Source organism: Salvelinus sp. IW2-2015, linkage group LG20 (genome assembly GCF_002910315.2).
Source record: "Salvelinus sp. IW2-2015 linkage group LG20, ASM291031v2, whole genome shotgun sequence".
Taxonomy (NCBI): domain Eukaryota; kingdom Metazoa; phylum Chordata; class Actinopteri; order Salmoniformes; family Salmonidae; genus Salvelinus; species Salvelinus sp. IW2-2015.
In genome coordinates, this window is record NC_036860.1 from 67,584,830 (window position 1) to 67,607,296 (window position 22,467).

Here is a 22,467-nt window from a genome sequence, read left to right on the forward strand (position 1 = left end):
GGGGGGGTGGTTTAGTAAAAATCCATGAGCTGCATGTCACTGTCTCCATGGTAATGCTGTGATGAGCAGGAATGGGCGGATGAGGTGAAGACCAATAGAGTGCTGCGGGGGAGGGAGAGAGGGGGAAGAGATGACTAAGGCTTAGTAATGATGGACCTGCTTTATGTCTAGGCTGCCTGTCATCAAAACATCAACAACAGGACAGGATGTTTTCCCCACATTTAAAGGAGAACATGACAAGCGAAAGCTGTTGCTCTTTCAACTGACAGAAAGCTGTTGCTCTTTCACTTGACCAGGAAAGCTGTTGCTCTTCACTTGACCAGAAAGCTGTTCTCTTTCACTTGACCAGGAAAGCTGTTGCTCTTTCACCTGACCAGGAAAGCTGTTGCTCTTTCACCTGACCAGGAAAGCTGTTGCTCTTTACCTGACCAGGAAAGCTGTTGCTCTTTCACCTGACCAGGAAGCTGTTGCTCTTTCACCTGACCAGAACCCCGTTTGCTCTTTCACCTGACCAGGAAAGCCGGTGCTCTTTCACCTGCCAGGAAAGCCGTTGCTCTTTCACCTGCCAGGAAAGCCGTTGCTCTTTCACCTGGCCAGGAAAGCCGTTGCTCTTTCACCTGACCAGAAAGCCGTTGCTCTTTCACCTGACCAGGAAAGCTGTTGCTCTTTCACCTGACCAGGAAAGGCTCTTGGTGATTCCTCAAACTGAGAACAAAATAGGACCATGAATTTTCACAATTGACTCTATAGAAGAATCCTTTGGAGGAAGGAATGTTGACATTTGTTATCTTAAATCATAACTGAGATAATGAATTGAAGTTGGAACATTTGTGACATTTTGCCCTTACCATGCTCCTTTTTAAGACAAACATAATGTTTTGTCTGTAGGTGCTACAAAGCAAAAACTAAAAATCAATACAAATTCATACTTAGTCAAATATCCATATACGTTCAAAAATAAAATATTTTGATGTGCAACTGTCGAAAAATATGTATTTTTTCCTTCTTCTACACTATTACAGTTGCTTCCCCCCTTCTGATCAAATGGTTTTACCGGCTCCAACACAACCTAAGCTCTAAAGTCTGGAGAAAATGAACCAGCAGCTCGTTTTCAGATCTCTGAATTATTATGCCGTTGGAAACTAAAGCCTGCATGTGTAACATTCTCAGCTTTTCTTTTGATTGCTTCAAAAGTTGTCAATTATTACTTGTGATTTGAGGGATTTCTGTGAAGTTTGGAAAGGAAGTGTGTGTGCTGTGTGTGTTGTGTGTGTGTGTGTGTGTGTGTGTGTGTGTGTGTGTTGTTGTGTGTGTTGTGTGTGTGTGTGTGTGTGTGTGTGTGGGTGTGGTGTGGTGTTGTGTGTGTGTGTGTGTGTGTGTGTGTGTGTGTGTGTGTGTGTGTTGTGTGTGTGTGTGTGTGTGCGCTGTCTCCCTTAAAAAAAAAAAATCTTTAGTAGGCCTAAAAGGCAGAGAAAAATGGCAGTAAAATCTGAGGCAATTTATGTTATCTGACTGATTCAGTCTTATTCACCCACTTGAAAATGTAATTTTACAGAGTGGGTTGTTTTTCATGCTGAGTAACTGCGCCAGTCAGACCGGCGAGAGGAAAAAACACTACAGCACCCACAGGAATAGGGCTACGTTCCATATGCCGCCCTATTCCTTATGTAGTGCACTACTTTTGACCAGGGTCCATAGGGTAGTGCACTACTTTTGACCAGGGCCCATAGGGGTATGCACTACTTTTGACCAGGGTCCATAGGGGTAGTGCACTACTTTTTGACCAGGGTCCATAGGGAGTGCACTACTTTAGACCAGGGCCCATAGGGGTAGTGCACTACTTTTGACCAGGGCATAGGGTAGTGCACTACTTTAGACCAGGGCCATAGGGTTAGTGCACTACTTTAGACCAGGGTCCATAGGGTAGTGCCACTACTTTAGACCAGGGTCCATAGGGTAGTGCACTACTTTAGACCAGGGTCCATAGGGGTAGTGCACTACTTTTGACCAGGGTCCATAGGGGTAGTGCACTACTTAGACCAGGGCCCATAGGGTAGTGCACTACTTTTGACCAGGGTCCATAGCGCTCTTCTCAAAATAGTGCACTAGTCACTCTACCTACATGTACATCTTACCTTGACTAACCTGTGCCCCCGCACATTGACTCTGTACCTGTTACCCCTGTATATAAAGCCTCATCACTGTTGCTCTTTCATTATTAGTTATTTTCTATTGTCTGTTTTATTTTTTCAGTTTATTTTAGTAAATACTTTACACTTCTTAAAACTGCCATTGTTGGTTAAGAGCTTGTAAGTAAGGAATTTTCACTGTAAGGTTTACACCTGTTGTATTTGGCGAATGTCACAAATACAATTTGATATAGGGAATAGCGGTGCCATTTGGACAATCTAAGACTAGGAACTCTAAGTTAATTATCCTTATTGTGACTGTTACCCTGTTATACCATAGTAGTCTTAGTTAGTATCCTTCTTGTGACTGTTACGTGTATACCATAGTAGTCTTAGTAGTATCCTTTCTTGTGACTGTTACCCTGTATACCATAGTAGTCTTAGTTAGTATCCTTCTTGTGACTGTTACCCTGTATACCATAGTAGTCTTAGTTAGTATCCTTCTGTGACTGTTACCCTGTATACCATAGTAGTCTTAGTTAATATCCTTCTTGTGACTGTTACCCTGTATAACCATAGTAGTCTTAGTTAAGTATCCTTCTTGTGACTGTTACCCTGTATACCATAGTAGTCTTAGTTAGTATCCTTCTTGTGACTGTTACCGTGTATACCATAGTATCTTAGTTAGTATCCTTCTTGTGACTGTTACCGTGTATACCATAGTAGTCTTAGTTATATCCTTCTTGTGACTGTTACCCTGTATTACCATAGTAGTCTTAGTTAGTATCCTTCTTGTGACTGTTACCGTGATATACCATAGTAGTCTTAGTTAGTATCCTTCTTGTGACTGTTACCCTGTATACCATAGTAGTCTTAGTTAATAATCCTTCTTGTGACTGTTACCCTGTATACCATAGTAGTCTTAGTTAGTATCCTTCTTGTGACTGTTACCGTGTATACCATAGTAGTCTTAGTAATATCCTTCTTGTGACTGTTACCCTATGTCTGTACCCTCATAGACTATCTTATGTTAATATCACTTCTTGTGACACTAACCATTTTCCATCCACAGTTTTATGCGAGTAAAGTCACTAACATGTAACTAACAATAAATCATGACAGCTGTGATGGAAACGGTAACATTTCGGTACTTTTTTATAAATCCGTGACGTACACTAAGGCATTTTTGGCAGAATAGATGATGCAGTTCAATGCTTGATTAATATAATTCACCAATACATTTTCTTGGTAGTCAAAAAAAATAATTTGCTATCATTGTTTGCTGCGTTCCACCCAATCGGGATGCACTGTTTTATCCGCGACTAAGGCTGGAAATGTCAATATAATCAGACTTAGCAAGGGCAATGATCACAAGTCAGTCATAATGTGGCAAATTAGAGCTAGCGTCTACCTGTCAAACCCAAAGCCTGGTGGGGCCGACTAGGACAACCAAGCGAGTCAACAGTGTTGAGCCATCTACTTTATGAAATTAAATTGACGCAATGCCAGCACATCAGGCTTTAACTTGAATGCTCTGAAATGACGCTTCTGTTCCCGTTTTATAACGACACAGTGAGAAAAAGGTAGTTCTGTGACAGACACACTCTTCTCAGTCATAGTAAGCTACTACAAATGTTGCGAGATCTGGCGCTTTTGTTTTTAAAGCCTTTCATATATTTGATAACCCAAAAAAAACCTATACAACCCCTAGCAACAATAACACATTGTAGATGGACAAGCCATCGTTAGGCCTCCGTCTACAGTCAACCCTCCTACGCTCCCAGTCGAATCAGTAACTAACAGTACCATGTAGACCTGTTAGTAGGCAAGAACATTGTGTAGTTAACAGTGTAGAAACTCATGGACCTGTAGAGCAGTAGAACTGTAGGAGACCTGTTACAGCTAGCAGTAGAACATAGCTGTCATAGACAGCGAGAACGTGTAGCTGTTAAGCTAGTACGAACATTAGACTTTCAGGCATTAAATATTAGACCGAAGCATAAACCATTGTAGGCCTGTGCATTACATGTGTTAACTACTGCCAGTTTGAGAAAGCATGTAGGTCCTGTTTAACAGCACGTAGCAGTACTTTCAGCATTGGTTCAGATACATGTACGGCCTGTTTTACTAGCCAGTAGAACAGTGTACACTCTGTATTAATACACAGCTGAAGCAGTCTAGAACTACTGTAGTCAACCTGTTAAGCGTCCAGAACATTGGTAGGCCTTTTTACAAGCGCCCAGTGCCATAGAAACCATAGTAGACCTGTGTGTACAGCAGTAAGAACATGTAGAGCCTGTTACGGAGACAGTGAAACTGATAGAAACCTGTTACAGCGAGTAGAAGTAACGTACAGATTGCAAGTAGAGACCTTGATGCTGTTACAGCAGTTAGAACATGTGTAGACCTGTTACAGCAGTAGAACATGTAGACCTTTTACAGCAGTAGAACATGTAGACCTGTTACAGCAGACTAGAACATGTAGACCTGTTACAGCAGTAGACTATTGAAGCCTGTTACAGCAGTAGAACATGTAGAACCTGTTACAGCAGTAGAACATGTAGACCTGTTAAGCAGTAGACATGTTAGACCTAGTTAAGCAGTAGAACATGTAGTGCCTGTCCTTTAGAGCAGTAGAACATTGTGACCCCTGTTAGAGCAAGTAGAACATGTAGACCTGTTACAGTCCAGTTAGAACATGTGAGACCTGTTTACAGCAGTAGAACATGTAGACCTGTTACAGCAGTAGAACATGTAGACCGTGTACAGCAGTATGAGAGACATGTAGACCTGTTACAGCAGTAGAACATGTAGACCTGTTACAAAGGGGCCCAGTGTAGCCATTCATGTGTGTATTATTGAACAATGTATACAGTATATTTGCTACAAAAATCGACATGGAGCATTCATAGTATTTCTATGGTCTGACTGAGTAATTAAACAAAAAGGCTGGGCCTCCTTGATAGAGAACATGTCTCGACACATGACAAGCAGCGAGTTAGAAATACATGTGGTCCAGTCCAACAAATTAGAAACAAAACGTAAATAAACAAACGTAAAGTAAATCGTGCATTTTCAAAACCGCTCTCTCTCCAACTCCAAATGTCTAGCGTGGAATAATTCTTCCCAGTTAGCTACCCCCAGAAGGCTACGCTCTAGACCTGTTACAAAGCAAAGTGAGAACAAATGTAGACCTGTTAGAGCAGATGGTTAGAACATGCTAGACCCTGTGTACCAGCTAGAAACTAGAACATGTAGGCCTGTTGAGAGCAGTAGAAACATGTAGACCCTGTATACAAGCCAGTAGATACATAGCTTAGACCTTAACAATGCAGTAATAGAACATCTGTCCTAGACCTGTCCTAGAAAGCAGGTCTCAGAACCCTCCGTACAGACCCTTTATCAGCCCTAGCGCCAAAACCCCATAGCAAACATGATAGAACCCTGTAATCTGACAGCCAGTTAGCACGGATCTTAGACCTGTTACAGCTTAGTCTCAGAACAATGTAGACCTGTTAGTACTGCCAGTGTTCTTAGTACACATCTAACTGTCTGTTTTGTGGCTCTTGTCTTAATGCGGGAATACCCCCCCCTAAACTTCTGGGGCTTTGCAAAACTCCTCAATCAACCAACTGGTGGTGGGCTGGGCTACAGCTCGCTTTCTCAACTCCTGTTACAGCAGTAGAACATGTAGACCTGTTACAGCAGTAGAACATGTAGGCCTGTTACAGCAGTAGAACATGTAGACCTGTTACAGCAGTAGAACATGTAGACCTGTTACAGCAGTAGAACATGTAGACCTGTTACAGCACGTTACAGCAGTAGCCTAGGCTGGCATTTTGAGTGCTGCACAGGACATTTTGAGTGCTGCATTCAACTGCACTGGTGATCCATGCTGTGCAAAAACACGAAAAACATGTTTGAAGTTTAAATGTTACAACAACTTACAGCTGCATTTTTGTTGTTTTGAAGTTATTAAATACTTTTTGATTAGTCGCAGCATATTATGCACATCTGCAAGCATAGCATCAAAGGCTGTATACATATTATTTTTATTTTATTTTTTGAAATGCTATATACAGCATCCTGTGGACATTTATAAAGGGACATGTTTTTTTCTTCTAATAAAACAATGGCCAGTTTGGGTCGCAGTTGCTCGTGTAAAATACAAAATACATTGTTGTTTTCACTGATTTATTCCCCTTATTGTTTTTCACTGCCTACAACTAGAGATGCAGGTGTCAATTGCTTAGCTAGCTATTCTGAACATGAATGACTGTTATCCACAATTAGCATATCTGTTGTCAGTCAAATGTATTTGTCAGGCAGGCAAGTTCCCTGTCAGTTGTCAAAACGTGGGTTGGGACAAGCGTGCATTGGCAGGCAAACTGCAGAAGGATGAGCAAGGCTACTGTTCCCCATCGTTTATCAGTGCAGTTGACGGCCGACTAGCTGAAAAAGTTTGATCGCATTTATCTAGTGTTACCTCGTTAGATTTTTAGCGCGTCTCACTCTGGCTAGCATTAGTTGTTGATCTTGTTGTTGATGTGCATAGGCTCTCGCCATCAGTTGCCTATCTTTTCATGGTGTTTTATCAATAGGACTGTGAAGTTCCCAAATGTGAGACACTCCTGTGGTATTTGCAGAAATCCATTCAGGTGTGGCTTTTGGCAAGTGAATGATGGCAGGCCCGTGCGGCAAATGTTATAGGCCTAATGCAGCTCTGATTGGCTATATATATAGGCCACCGGTCTGTGTAGGCTCCAGTCCTGGACAAGACAGATGGTTTTATTAGGTTTTATGTACTGCAGTGTCTTAATTGTACAAACGCACAGCCGTTTTCCCACTCTATATTGCTACAGAATTTTCACATATTCCTTAGTATACAGTACCAGTCAAAGGTTTGGACACACCTACTCACCACGCACTAATTTTGATCTGCAACAGTTTGGTGGAATCACACCACTGGAAACACCACTGGTGGGAAAAGGTGCATTTTTTGGGGGTGAATTTTAGAATATACAACCTAGCGTGTGACCATGTATAGCACCTTCTTGTGACTGTGACATAGTAGTCTTAGTTTGTTCCTCTCTAAATGTAGTGTGGGAAATAACTTGGAATAGAACAAACCACAACCCTCTTTTGGAAAGAGAAAATGACACTCACACCCTCTTTCTCTCCTTTCGCTCTCTTCTTCTCTTCTCGTTCTTGTGCTCTTTCGCTCTCTTTTCTTCTCTTCTCGTTCTTGTGCTCTTTCTCTCTTCTTCTCTTCTCGTTCTTGTGCTCTTTCTCACTCTCACACACTTTCTTTTTCTCTCTCGCCCGCCAGCTCTCTCTCGCATGCCAGCTCTTTCTCTCTCTCTCTCAGAGAATAGGGCCTGCCCTCCATAGCAGCCTCTGTCAGGATAAAAACATTCCTCTGTTAGGTCTCTGTTGAAATAACAAGAACGCTGAACAATTGGGCCAAGGTCTTCTCCACGCTACTCACTCTCACCCATTCTGTCGTTTTTAATGAGTATCGTTATGGGTTGTAACCCACTTTCCCTTTAGTCCTGGATCCATCCTATTGACCAAAGTATTTTAACTTGCATTCTTGCATAAATATGTATTACTATCCCTACATGCCTATTCATCAACTCTACCGTACTGATCCACTTACCATCCATTAGAATAATTGTCCACATTTGTACCCATTTGGCTGATTTGTAGATTGTGATGCTGATTCTTATCTATTTTTTTCTGCGTTTTGACCAGCGTGGATTGTGTTAGATAAGCTTCAGGATTTAGCAGAGGTTTCTGCAAAACCGATCCATCCCTGCGTGTAATATTCATGACAGAATCTATGTTTCAGTGTTTTATTTGGTGGTGGTGAGCAGCAACTGGTTTCTTCCTGGGGCCATTCATCTATACACATATATAGGGGAAACACGACAACCCATAACTGATGTAGCCCTGTTACGTCAGCATTACAGCAACAGGCAGTAAACCCCACATACGGTCTGACTCCACATTTCAATTGAAATGTGACGCACATCTATTTAGGTACTCATGGTTTTTGCTTAGTTAAATGTAATCCCTTTAAAACCCGACGTTTCCTATAGTTCACTTGCATCACATCGCAATCGGATTCAGAGGATTTAAGCATACTTTATCGTCCCAGCCTAGCAGCTGGGGTTTATCACACTGAATGCGTCCCAAATGGAACCCTATTCCCTATATAGTGCACTACTTTTGACCAGGGCCCTATGAAACCCTATTCCCTATATAGTGCACTACTTTTGACCAGGGCCCTATGAAACCCTATTCCCTATATAGTGCACTACTTTTGACCAGAGCCCTATGAAACCCTATTCCCTATATAGTGCACTACTTTTGGCCAGGGCCCATATGGCACAATGGGGATAGGGTGCCATTGGGGACAGTGACAAAGGTGAAAGAAGGCATCAAACAACTATTTCTTTATTAGTGTGACTTACATTGAGCTGGATGTATCATTTGTAGAAAGTGACTTTTTGGACCTGAATGCCAAAACATTCAAGAGGTAAAGGTGCTGAAAGTTGAGCCCCTGCCACTATACCGTGAGACATAGAAACATCAATCACTGGAAAAGATAAACGGGTGAGATTGCTAACATTTTTAAAAGCTAACACACAAGGTTGTCAAACTATTAATTCTTAAGTTTTAAAATACAAATGTTGACATTTTTTCACAACAAAAAAAATCCTGCCGATTTTAGTCCAGTAAAATCCTCACCAAATACATGTTTATTATGTTGTAGTCTAAACCCTACTTTACATCTGAGGTGTTTGTTGTSCCCWCCATTGGTTGAGTCATAACATTCTTTTGAATACAGGATGGGTGATATGTTTTGGCTGATAAATGTACATTTTAACTTTTCAAATGGCACCATAAAGATGGTTGGAGGTCCACACATCAGAGAATAACTTGAATGGGAGAATACCTATCTGTAGTAAATTATACTGTCATTCCTCCATAGAAAACCTATTGAAATATAGATAATGGAATGGACGTGGCCATTTTTAAATTGCCATTCGACAGTCGGTGGACCAGCGACCGTCTTATAGAAAGCGCAATTCCAGAATTGCGTTTAACAAACCATAACTCTATGCACAAGGACTACTCTTAACAATGTACRCTGGACGTTTTACAATAACATTTACTGGAAGAACTGTGCATATGCAAAGTTTGGTAACAAGAATTTCGGTAAAACCTCCCTCTGTTTATATCCACGTTTTCCAAAAACTCTTAAATATCTGCTCCGACTTAAGATTCAACAATGTATGCAGAAAGAATGGGGGTGTCAGCTATGACGTGACACAAATCTTTTTTGGTAATTGAACTACAGTAGGTGAAGTGGATTTACACCTGGTAACCACCTTTCTGTAATGGAATTTTATCATGGGTCCCTGATGCATAAGAAATGAATAATTATGGAAATGAATATCGTTTTCTTCATGGTGATGTATCCTAAATAGGTACACAAAAGGTATACATATGAAATATCCTCCTTTTGGTTATTTGGGTGTTATTTTACACACTATTATATGCTGCTATTTTAATGAGGTCTGCCCTCAAAAAAATACCAAATCTGGTTGGTCTGGACCGGATCAAGTCTGAACCAATCAAAGATGTCTGTTTCACAAGTTTGTACAGTACAGTATATTATAGTGTACTCAACTGTAGAGTTCTCTACTGTGTAATGAACTCTACTGTAAGATATACTTTATCATCCATTTACATAAAACCATTTTTTTTGGCGTCAGCATACAAATACACAACACTATTACATGCAGTACTGAAAACTTGAAAGTCACAGATTTACATGTTCACATACTGTATTCAAAGCCTGCAGCCTACTGTCCCACTGGTTCAGCAGCTCGATGGCTGATGGAACAACTTACCCTGCTCCTATTCTTAACATTGGGCAACATTTTGTGTGGGGTCCTATATGATGCGCTTCGCCTTGTCCGTTGCCCGTTAATCATAGACACTCTAAACCCCCCCCCCCCCCCMMACACACACACACACACACTGCAAACTCAGCACAAACTGTTCTCCATTTTGGGAATAAATTTGTTTTCAGCACTTTTTATTTCCATGACTGATCAAAACTAGTTTTCTCATGTCTCTATCCCTCTGCAGCAGACATATGGTGAGCAATGTTTGGAACATCGAATCGCAATAAAATCACAGTATCAAATCCCATTATATAATGATCAAATCCCATTATATAATGACCAAAAATATAAACGCAACATGTAAAGTGTTGGTTTCATGAGCTGCAATAAATAAAAAAAATCCCAGAAATGTTCCATACGCACAAAGCTTATTTCTCTCAAATTGTGTGCACATACACTATATATACAAAAGTATATAGACGCCCCTTCAAATTAGTGGATTTGGCCATTTCAGCCACATTGCTGACGGGTGTATAAAATCGAGCTCATTGCAATGCAATTTCCATCGACAAACATGGGCAGTAGATTGGCCTTACGGAAGACCTCGGTGTGACTTTCAACGTGGCACCGTCATAGGATGCCACTTTCATCAAGAAGTCAGTTCGTCAAATTTCTGCCCTGCTAGAGCTGCCGCGGTCAACTAAGTGCTCTTTATTGTGAAATGGAAACGTCTAGGAGCAACAACGGCTCAGTCGGGAAGTGGTAGGCCACACAAGGTCTTTAGAACGGGACCACCGAGTGCTGAAGCACTGAAGTTCCAAACGTCAGCACAAGATCTGTTAGTCGGGAGCTTCATGAAATGGGTTTCCATGGCTGAGCAGCCGCACACAAGCCTAAGATCACCGTGCGCAATGCCAAGCGTCGGCTGGAGTGGTGTAAATCTCGCCGCCGTTGGAATCTGGAGTGATGAATCACGCTTCACCGTCTCGCAGACAAATCTGGGTTTGGTGGATGCCAATAGAACACTACCTGCCCGACTGCATAGTGCCAACTAAAGTCTGGTGGAGGAGGAATACTGGGGCTGTTTTTCATGGTTCAGGCGCTAGGCCCCTTAGTTCTAGTGAAGGGAAATCTTAATGCTACAGCATACGATTCTATTCTAGACAATTCTGTGCTTCCAACTTTGTGGCAAGAGTTTGGAGGAAGGCATTTACCGTTTCAGCATGAGAATGTCCCTGTGCACAAAACGAGGTCTATACAGAAATGGTTTGTCAAGATCGGTGTGGATGAACTTGACTGGCCTGCACCGAGCCCTGACCTCAACCTGACCCATTGAACACCTTTGGGATGAATTGGAACGCCAACTGTGAGCTAATGCTCTTGTAGAGTGGAAGGCTGTTATAGCAGCGAAGGGGGACCAACTCCATATTAATGCCCATGATTTTGGAATGAGATGTTCGACGAGCAGGTGTCCATATACTTTTGGTCATATATTCGTTTACATGCCTGTTAGTGAGCATTTCTGCTTTGCCAATATAATCCATCCACCTGACAGGTGTGGTATATCAATAAGCTATTTAAACAGCATGATTATTACACAGGTGAACCTTGTGCTTGGGACAACTGTACATTTTCAAGTGGCATTTGTCACAACACAATGCCACATGTCTCAAGTTGAGGGAGCCTGCAATTGGCATGCTAACAACAAAACAATGTCCTTCAATCTAGACAATACCCCATAATGACAAAGCAATAACAGGTTTTTAGATTTTCTAATTTATTAAAAATAAAATTGCATTCACAGTTGAAGTCGGAAGTTTACATACACCTTAGCCAAATACATTTAAACTCAGTTTATCACAATTGCTGACATTTAATCCTAGTAAAAATTCCCCTGCTTAGGTCAGTTAGGATCACCACTTTATTTTAAGAATGTAAAATGTCAGAATAATAGATTTCTTTAATTTCTTTCATCACTTTCCAGTGGGTCAGAAGTTGACATGCACTCAGTTAGTATTTGGTAGCATTGCATTTAAATGCTTTAACTTGGGTCAAACGTTTTGGGTAGCCTTCCACAAGCTTCCCATAATAAGTTGGGTGAATTTTGTCCCATTCCTCCTGACAGAGCTGGTGTAACGGAGTCAGGTTTGTTGGCCTCCTTGCTCGCACATGCTTTTTCAGTTCTGCCCACATTTTCTATCGGATTGAGGTCAGGGCTTTGTGATGGCCACTCCAATACCTTGACTTTGTGGCAAAATGGCTTAAGGACAACAATGTTGGAAGTATGCTTGGGGTCATTGTCCATTTGGAAGACCCATTTGCAACCAAGTTTTAACTTCCTGACTGTCTTGAGATGTTGCTTCAATATATCCACATACTTTTCCTCCCTCATGATTCCATCTATTTTGTGAAGTGCACCAGTCCCTCCTGCAGCAAAGCACCCACACAACATGATGCTGCCACCCCTGTGCATCACGGTTGGGATGGTGTTCTTCGGCTTGCAAGCATCCCCCTCTTTCATCCAAACATAACGATGGTCATTATGGCCAAACAGTTCTATTTTTGTTTCATCAGACCAGAGGACATTTATCCAAAAAGTACGATCTTTTTCACCATGTGCAGTTGCGAACCACAGTCTGGCTTTTTTATGGCGGTTTTGGAGCAGTGGCTTCTTTCAGGTTATGTCGATATAGGACTCATTTTACTGTGGATATAGATACTTTTGTACCTGTTTCCTCCAGCATCTTCACGGTCCTTTGCTGTTCTGGGATTGATTTGCACTTTTCGCACAAAAGTACGTTCATCTCTAGGAGACAGAACGTGTCTCCTTCCTGAGCGGGATGACGGCTGTGTGCTCCCATGGTGTTTATACTTGCGTACTATTGTTTGTACAGATGAACGTGGTACCTTCAGGGGTTTGGAATTTGCTCCCAAAGATGAACCAGACTTGTGGAGGTTTCTTTTGATTTTTCAGAGATACTGAGTTTGAAGGTAGGCCTTGAAATACATCCCCAGGTACACCTCCAATTGACTCAAATTATGTCAATTAGCCTATCAGAAGATTCTTAAGCCATGACACAATTTTCTGGAATTTCCCAAGCTGTTTAAAGGCACAGTCAACTTAGTGTATGTAAACTTCTGACCCACTGGAAATGTGATACAGTGAATTAGAAGTGAAATAATCTGTCTGTAAACAATTGTTGGAAAAATTACTTGTGTCATGCACAAAGTAGATGTCCTAACTGACTTGCCAAAACTATAGTTTGTTAACAAGAAATTTGTGGAGTGGTTGAAAAACAAGTTTTATTGACTCCAACATAAGAGTATGTAAACTTCTGACTTCAACTGTACATAAATATTCAAACCCTTTACCCAGTACTTTTGTTGAAGCACCTTTGGCAGCAATTACAGCCTTGAGTCTTCTTGTGTATGAAGCTATAAGCTTGGCACACCTGTATTTTGTGTGGGGGGGGTGGTTCTCCCATTTCTCTCTGCAGATCCCCTCAAGCGCTGTCAGGTTGGGTGGGGAGGGTTGCTGATCAGCTATATTCAGGTCTCTCTAGAGATGTTAAATTCTGGGCTTTGGCTGGGCCACTCGAGGACATTCAGAGACTTGTCCCGAAGCCACACCTGCGTTGTCTTGGCTGTGTGTTTAGGGTCGTTGTCCTGTTGGAAGATTAACCTTCGCCCCGGTCTGAGGTCCTCAGCGCTCTGGATCAGGTTTTCATCAAGGATCTCTGTACTTTTCTCTGTTCATCGTTGCCTCGATCTTGACTAGTCTCCCAGTCCCTGCCGCTGAAACATCCCCACAGCATGCTGCCACCACCATAGGGATGGTGCCAGATTTCCTCCAGACTTGACGCTTGGCACATCATAGAGTCCATGCCCCGATGATATGAAGCTGATTGAATGTAGACATTGTCTAGACTTGTTCTCAGGTCTTGCCTCATTTGACTTTATGAAATGAATTCAAATAGGTTTTTCCCAAGCAGAGCTTTGTTAAGACACGTCTCTAGTGGAACACATGTTAGTTCTGCAGTTAACCTACTGTAAATGAGGCATGTCTATGATAGTCCTAATTGACACCCTATTTAGTTCATTACTTATGAGCAATTCCCTAGTAAGGTCAACCTGCGCATGGAAAAACAAAATCCATGAATTCCTTATGAAACTGCTTAAAAGATTTACCTTGAATGTGTGTATTTTGAAGTAAAGACTACATTCGGCCTTTTAAAAAGGTCATTGTTTTTTTAAATTCCATGGTAGGATAGAAAGGCTCAGTCATTTTCAGTCAACCAGAATTCCTAGCTTTTGACAATGGGCTCTTATATTACTCTTTTGTTACTCCCATCTGTCCCCCTGTGTTTCTGACCAAGTCGGAAGGTTAATGAAACTATAAAGTAATGTTTTTCCATTCAGTGCTATTATAGAATGAACACTGATTTGGACAGGCAGTGTCACATCCGTAACGGATGAGGAGAGGTTGTTATTGTCGACTCATTTCGAGTATGACTGAATACAAACTTTCTGTGCAAAGTTGACTTTCGTCAAGAGCTCGTGTGTGTGTGGTGTGTGTGTGTGTGTATGTGTGTGTGTGTGTGTGTGTGTGTGTGATTGGTTTCCTTTTGTCTCTTTGTCAGTACTCGTTCTAAGCGTACCGGATGTGACCATTACGGACAAGCTAGCGGGCAATCTTTATCTGTGTGTGATCTATCTATACTCCCGTCCTCATATGAACTGTAATCATGTGTTCTGCTAACTGGAGCATTGCATGTGATCACATGGCATAATAAAGGTCTGATATGTATTTATTTTTATCTAGAAACCTTCACTGGTCATACTGAGTTTAACTTCCTGAGTAACTACGTGTACCCCCCAGTGACAATATTGGTCTGTGTAGTCTGCCCTATGCATGCTTGTTAACTGAAACTGGCAAGCCAGTTTTACAATCTGACAACAAATGTACACTAAAATGCAAAACCTGTGCCACTGGTAGGTTATAATTGAATGTTTTTTTTTACCATTTCACATGATGAAAATGAAGTTTAACCCTTCATAGGAAAGACATCAACATAATGATATATGTCAATATATAGCAGGGATGAGTTAAGAATGAGTCCATGTAGCTCAAATAAACAAGGGAATGAAATGAGTATCAGTCCCTGAGTCTAGGGTTAGAGGTATACACTTAGTCTATAAAACATTAGGCTCTTTCCATGACAGACTGACCAAGTGAATCCAGATTAAAGCTATGATCCCTTATTGATGTYACTTGTTTAAATCCACTTCAAATGAGTGTAGATGAAGGGGAGGAGACACATTAAAGAAGGACATGCCTGGAGGACATGGATTGTGTATTCTGTGGTATACTCAGTGTATATACACAGGTAGTTTGTGTGACTGGTGACTGACTCTGATGCTGTTGAGATGCAGTTCTTAAGGAGAAACGACCACACAGGATTTGTGTACATCTCGCCAGCCAATAACGACCAGGCCTGGGTGGCTGCAGGTCAAGTTGTTCAGTCTGTGTCCTTTTTGTGGACAACAGGGAGAGGAGGTACCATTTTCAAATATTCTTAATAAAACATCTGTCATTAATACTATAGAATGACATTTCTAAATCGTTGTAAATTTGCTTTCTGTCTTTTGGKACCCTGTCACATCCATAACGCAGAATATCTCGTCCATAACGTTTTATCTCTAGTGTTTTTATGAAAGTGCAGATAATTATATAATTGTTGAGGTATGCAGCACTCTAATTCCTAATGAATTTCAAGGAAAGAATTGTAAATGCATTTTCTAGCACAGTTTGTGTATTTATTGTGGGTTAAGAAATGACCCAGGCGTGCACTAGCCTAAGCAATAACTATTCAATATACTGGTGATTTCTTTAATATGTCTATATATATATATATATCACACACACACACGTGTGTGAATGACAAATGTTATATTTTCATCATTGTTGCTATATCCCTGGTATAATGTACATTTTCTGCAGCATTATGACAACTCAGCGACACAATGGTAGGGATTAACTRAGCTGTTCTTGGGTCATTGTCTCAGCGCAGCCTTGAAATGCGTGGACAGAGTCCTGGCGCCAAGATGATTTGGACGGACTCCTGTAGAACATCTTCTGTTTCYAAAAGGCATCAAACTAATCTATGAAAGTGATTCCAACAGTGCTACCGTGTTGTGTGTTTGTGTGTCCAGATGTGTATTGTCAGTAGCCTACTGAATCTTTCACATCCACAGGCCAACGATGGTACCTGGACACTTTTAAAAAATTCTTTCATTGCTAGAATCAGTTCTTTTTAAAATACATTTTCAGGAGTTCTGAGCTAGCCCTCCTGATGTCGTTTGACCCCACATTTTTTTATTTACATTTGTATTTATTTCACCTTTTTATCTAACCAGGTAGGCCAGTTGAGAACAAGTTCTCATTTACAACTGCGACCTGGCCAAGATAAAGCAGTGCGACCAAAAACAACAGTTACACGTGGGATAAACAAAACTACAGTCAATAGCAATAGAAACATCTATATACAGTGTGTGCAAATGAAATGAGGTAAGGCAATAAATAGGCCAATAGTGGCGAAGTAATTACAATTTAGCAATTTACACTGGAGTGATTATGTGCAGATGAGGAAGTGCAAGTAGAAATACTGATGTGCTAAACAGCAGAAAAACAAATATGGGGATGAGGTAGGTAGTTGGTTGGATGGGCTATTTAGATGTACTTTAAGTGTCAGCTGTCAGAGGAGCCCATTTTATTTTATTTCTTTATTTTTTTGCAATTCATTCAAGTCATTGGCAGCAGAGAACTGGAAGGAAAGGCGGCCAAAGGAGGTGTTGTCTTTGGGGATGACCAGGGAAATATACCTGCTGGAGCACGTGCTACGGGTGGGTGTTGCTATGGTGACCAGTGAGCTGAGATAAGGYGGACCCTTACCCAGCAAAGAGCCATAGACGACCTGGAGCCAGTGGGTTTGGCGACGAATATGTAGCGAGGACCAGCCGACTAGAGCATACAGGTCGCAGTGGTGGGTAGTATATGGGGCTTTGGTGACAAAATGGATGGCACTGTGATAGACTACATCCAATTTGCTGAGTAGAGTATTGGAGGCTATTTTGTAATGACAGTTTTACTAGGGTATGTTTGGCAGCATGAGTGAAGGAGGATTTGTTGCGAAATAGGGAGCTGATTCTAGATTTAACTTTGGATTGGAGATGCTTAATGTGAGTCTGGAAGGAGAGTTTAGTCTAGCCAGACACCTAGGTATTTATAGAAAGATGCCCAGGGTCCCTGCTCATCTGCGTGAACGTGCCTTAGGCATGTTGCAAGCAGGCATGAGGACTGCAGATCTGGCCAGGGCAATAAATTGCAATGTCCGTACTGTGAGACGCCTAAGACAGCGCTACAGGGAGACAGGACGGACAGCTGATCGTCCTCGCAGTGGCAGACAACGTGTAACACCTGCACAGGATCAGTACATCTGAACATCACACCTGCGGGACAGGTACAGGATGGCAACACCTGTCCAAGTTACACCAGGAACGCACAATCCCTCCATCAGTGCTCAGACTGTCCGCAATAGGCTGAGAGAGGCTGGACTGAGGGCTTGTAGGCCTGTTGTGAGGGGCTTGTAGGCCTGTTGTAAGGCAGTTCCTCACCAGACATCACCGGCAACAATGTCGCTATGGGCACAAACCCACCGTCGCTGGACCAGACAGGACTGGCAAAAAGTGTTCTTCACTGACGAGTCGCTGTTTTGTCTCACCATGGTCGGATTGGTCGGATTCGCATTTATCGTCGACGGAATGAGCGTTACACAAGGCCTGTTCTCTGGGGTGGAATCGATTTGGAGGTGGAGGGTCCATCATGGTCTGGGGCGGTGTGTCACAGCATCATCGGACTGAGCTTGTTGTCATTGCAGGCAATCTCAACGCTGTGCGTTACAGGGACGACATCCTCCTCCCTCATGTGGTACCCTTCATCCTGACATGACCCTCCAGCATGACAATGCCCCAGCCAACTGCTCGTTCTGTGGGTGATTTCCTGCAAGATAGGAATGTCAGTGTTCTGCCATAGCCAGCGAAGAGCCGGATCTCAATCCACTGAGCACGTCTGGGGACCCCCCCCCCCCCCCCGCACCTCTAGAAATGTCTGGGAACTTTCAGGTGCCTTGGTGGAAGAGTGGGGTAACATCTCACAGCAAGAACTGGCAAACCTGGTGCAGTCCATGAGGAGGAGATGCACTGCAGTACTTAATGCGGCTGGCGGTCACACCAGATACTCAATCAAATGTATTTAAAAAGCCCTTCTTACATCAGCTGATGTCACAAAGTGCTGTACAGAAACTCAGCCTAAAACCCCAAACAGGTGTAGAAGCACTGACTGTTACTTTTGATATTGACCCCCCCCTACCCCCACCCCCCTTTGTTCAGGGACACAATATTCAATTTGTTAGTCACATGTCTGTGGAACTTGTTCAGTTTATGTCTCAGTTGTTGAATCTTATGTTCATACAAATATTTACACATGTTAAATTTGCTGAAATTAAAGTTGACAGAGGACGTTTATTTTTTCTGAGTTTTTACATGTAAACAGGAATAATAGTGACTAGTAGCAGGATAAATAACAACTAATGTAATGACACTCAATAATCAATGGACAGCAGGGTAATGGGGTTATTTAATCAATAATMATTTTAGCAGCAGCGTAGGTTGTCTTGAGTGTGCACCTGTGGATGGGCACAGTCAGTGTGGATAGTCTGTAGTAGAGCAGTAGTTGTTCACCATTTAACAGTCTAGAAGTTGTGTGAGTCTGTTGGTCTGAGCCTTGATGCACCGGTACCGCCTGCCGGACTGTAGCATGGAGAACAGTCTATGTTTCGGGTGGTTGGAGTCTTTGGTACATTTTTAGGTGTTTCTCGTATATAATAGTGTCCTGTGTTCTTGGAGGGAGTTGTTATTCCTCACACTTCCTGGCTTTTATAAGTACGTCAGCGGGCCGGTGCGTTGCGTCAGCGGGCCGGTGCGTTGCGTCAGCGGGCCGGTGCGTCGCGTCAGCGGGCCGGTGCGTCGCGTCAGCTGGAGCAGAGCACGATATGATGGGAGACCTAGCCCGTATTACAGTGCTGGTCTTGGAAGTAGTGACACTGCATTCTCTCCTCTCCTTTAGCGGTTTTAAATCTTATGTGGAAGAATGAATCACATAACATAAGATCTGTTTACAGGAGATCCCCACTCCCTGGAATGAACCCCCCCCCCCCCCCCCCCCACCTAATTACAACAAACCACTAAGCTAAAGTATGTTTTAAATGTATTAGTTATTTCTGTCCCTCAGTGATGATGCAAGTCCATTATTTTATTTTTTAAATTGGTTTTGTTATATAAAGCAATATACTGTAAGCCACTGTCCCCACTTGGCACATTTTAATAATGTGTGTGTATGTTTTCTCCTCGCAGGGACGATGCATGTCTCTCTGGCTGAAGCTCTGGAGGTACGAGGAGCTCCCCTTCAGGAGGAGGAGGTCTGGGCTGTCCTCAGTCAGAGTGCCGAGAGCCTCCAGGAGCTATTCAGAAGAGGTACGTTGATATAGCACCCGGCACAGCCAGAAGAGAACTGGCCACCTCTCATACTCTAGTTCCTCTCTAGGTTTCTTCCTAGGTTTTGGCCTTTCTAGGGAGTTTTTCCTAGCCACCGACCTTCTACATCTGCATTGCTTGCTGTTTTGAGGTTTTAGGCTGGGTTTCTGTACAGCACTTTGAGATATCAGCTAATGTAAGAAGTGCTTTATAAATATGATTGATTACAGTAATCACAAGATTCATCAAAGTTTCAGTACCCCCTGAGACGAGGCTGTTGCGCATAAAGCGAGTCTGCCATTATTCAGTGGAGCTACTGCAGCCACGACATATCGCTAGGTAACCAGAGTTCACTGTGTATATACCTTAGGGAGTGAGACTGCTGACAGCTCGTTGTCCAGACACACTCTACTTCTTCCAGCGCACGCACACCAGAGAGATTCAGAGGTGTGTGTGTTCGTTGCGTCATCCAGTTCCCCCGGTTTGTCTGGTCTGATCGGATGAGTTGAAGTCTTTTATCTGTCTGTCATTCGCTGTTCTTTCTTTTCTTTCTCTCCATTCTCGGCATTAACCATCCTTGTTGTGTATCGGCCTCCATTTTGTTTTCCTCACCCCAAACACAAAGCCCACAAAATACCCCTCTTGTTTTCTTTTGCATCTCTTTCTATCTCTCTCTCTAATTTTCATCTCATTTACACATTTCCCAGAAAGTCTATGGTCCTGTTGAGACAGTGAYCCAGGATGGTGGTTTATTTAAATGACTCATGATTCTTCTCTGCTATATCTCCAATGTCTCCATGGCTGTGGTAACTATATTTTTTTATATGCAGTGCATTCAGAAAGTATTAAGACCTTGACTTTTTCTATATTTCGTTACGTTACAGCCTTATTCAAAAMTGTATTMAATTGTTGTTTTTCCTCATCAATCTACACACTTAACCCATAATGACAAAGCAAAAACWGATTTTTGCAAATGTATAAAAAATGTCAAACTGAAATATCAATGAAATGTATTTATAAAGCCGTTTTTACATCGGCCGATGTCACAAAGTGCTACACAGAAACCCAGCCTAAAACCCCAAACAGGAAGCAATGCAGATGTAGAGGAAGGAAAAGGCTAGGAGGCTAGGAAAAACTCCCTAGAAAGGCAAGAACCTAGGAAGAAACCTAGAGGAACCAGGCTATGGAGGGGTGGCCAGTCCTCTTCTGRCTGTGCCGGGTGGAGATTATAACAGAACATGGCCAAGATGTTCAAATGTTCATAGATGACCAGCAGGGTCAGATGATGATGATGATGATGATGATRATCTCAGTGGTTGTAGAGGKTGCAACAGGTCAGGACCTCAGGAGTAAATRTCAGAACAGTTGAAACTGGAGCAGCAGCACGACCAGGTGGACTTGATATAACATTTACATCAGTATTCAGACCCTTTACTCAGTACTTTGTTGAAGCACCTTTGGCAGCAATTACAGCCTAGAGTCTTCTTGGGTATGACGCTACCAGCTTGGCACACCTGTATTTGGGGAGTTTCTCCCATTTCTCCTCTGCAGATCCTCTCAAGCTCTGTCAGGTTTGGATGGGGAGCGTTGCTGCACAGCTATTTTCAGGTCTCTCCAGAGATGTTAGATTGGGTTCAAGTCYGGGCTTTGCATGGGCCATTCAAGGACATTCAGAGACTTGTCCCAAAGCCACTCCTGCGTTGTCTTGGCTGTGTGCTTAGGGTTGTTGTCCCTTTGGAAGGTGAATCTTCGTCCCGGTCTGAGGTCCTGAGCGCTTTGGAGCAGGTTTTCATCAAGGATCTCTCTGTACTTTGCTCTGTTCATCTTTGCCTCGATCCTGACTAATCTCCCAGTCCCTGCCGCTGAAAAACATCCCCACAGCATGATGCTGCCACCACCATGCATCACCGTAGGGATGGTGSCAGATTTCTTCCAGACGTGACGCTTGGCATTCAGGCCAAAGAGTACAATCTTGGTTTCGTCAAACCAGACAATCTTGTTTCTCATGGTCTGAGAGTCCTTTAGGTGCCTTTTGTCAAACTCCAAGTGGGCTGTCATGTGCCTTTTTACTGAGGAGCAGCTACCGTCTGTACACTCTACCATAAAGGTCTAATTGGTGGAGTGCTGCAGAGATAGTTGTCCTTCTGGAAGGTTCTCCCATCTCCATATAGAAACTCTGGAGCTCTGTCAGTGACCATCGGGTTCTTGGCCCCCGATTACTCAATTTGGCCGGGCAGCCAGCTATAGGAAGATTCATGGTGGTTCCAAACTTCCATTTCAGAATGATGGAGGCCACTGTGTTCTTAGGAATCTTCTATGCTGCAGAAATGTTTTTGTACCGTTCCCCAGATCTGTGCCTCGACACAATCTTGTCTCAGGGCTCTACGTACAATTCCTTTGACCTCATAGCTTGGTTTTTGCTCTGACATGCACTGTCAACTGTGGGACCTTATATAGACAGGTGTGTGCCTTTCCAAATCATGTCCAATCAGTTGAATTTAAATTCTTGAAATCAGATCGTCCCCCCTATCTTAACAGTCCGGATAAATGATAGTATTAGACCCTGGACCCCCCCCCCCCATTTTGTTAACGTTGCAGCCTTTCTAAAATGCAATTTACATTTTTATCCTCAATCTACACACAATAACCCATAATGACAAAGGCGAACATGTTTAGAATTTCTTTCAAATGTATTAAAAATACATAACAGCAACCTTATTTACATAAGTATTCAGACTCTTTGCTATGAGACTCGAAATTGAGCTAGGTGCATCTGCTTCCATTCATCATCCTTGAGATGTTTCTACAAGTCATTGGAGTCCCCTGTG

The 22,467-nt window shown here is 42.5% G+C and overlaps 1 protein-coding gene across 4 annotated transcripts in view; it reads left to right on the forward strand.

Moving 5' to 3' along the window:
- Positions 1 to 22,467, forward strand: part of ptpn13 (protein tyrosine phosphatase non-receptor type 13) — a 129,803-nt gene that overhangs the window by 2,099 nt on the left and 105,237 nt on the right. For all 4 annotated transcript variants that reach the window (XM_024013726.2, XM_024013729.2, XM_024013730.2 and 1 more), the window contains exon 2: positions 19,520 to 19,639. In XM_024013726.2, the coding sequence (XP_023869494.1) occupies positions 19,525 to 19,639 (115 nt within the window). In that variant the 5' untranslated portion in view covers positions 19,520 to 19,524. The remainder of the gene's footprint in view (positions 1 to 19,519; positions 19,640 to 22,467) is intronic.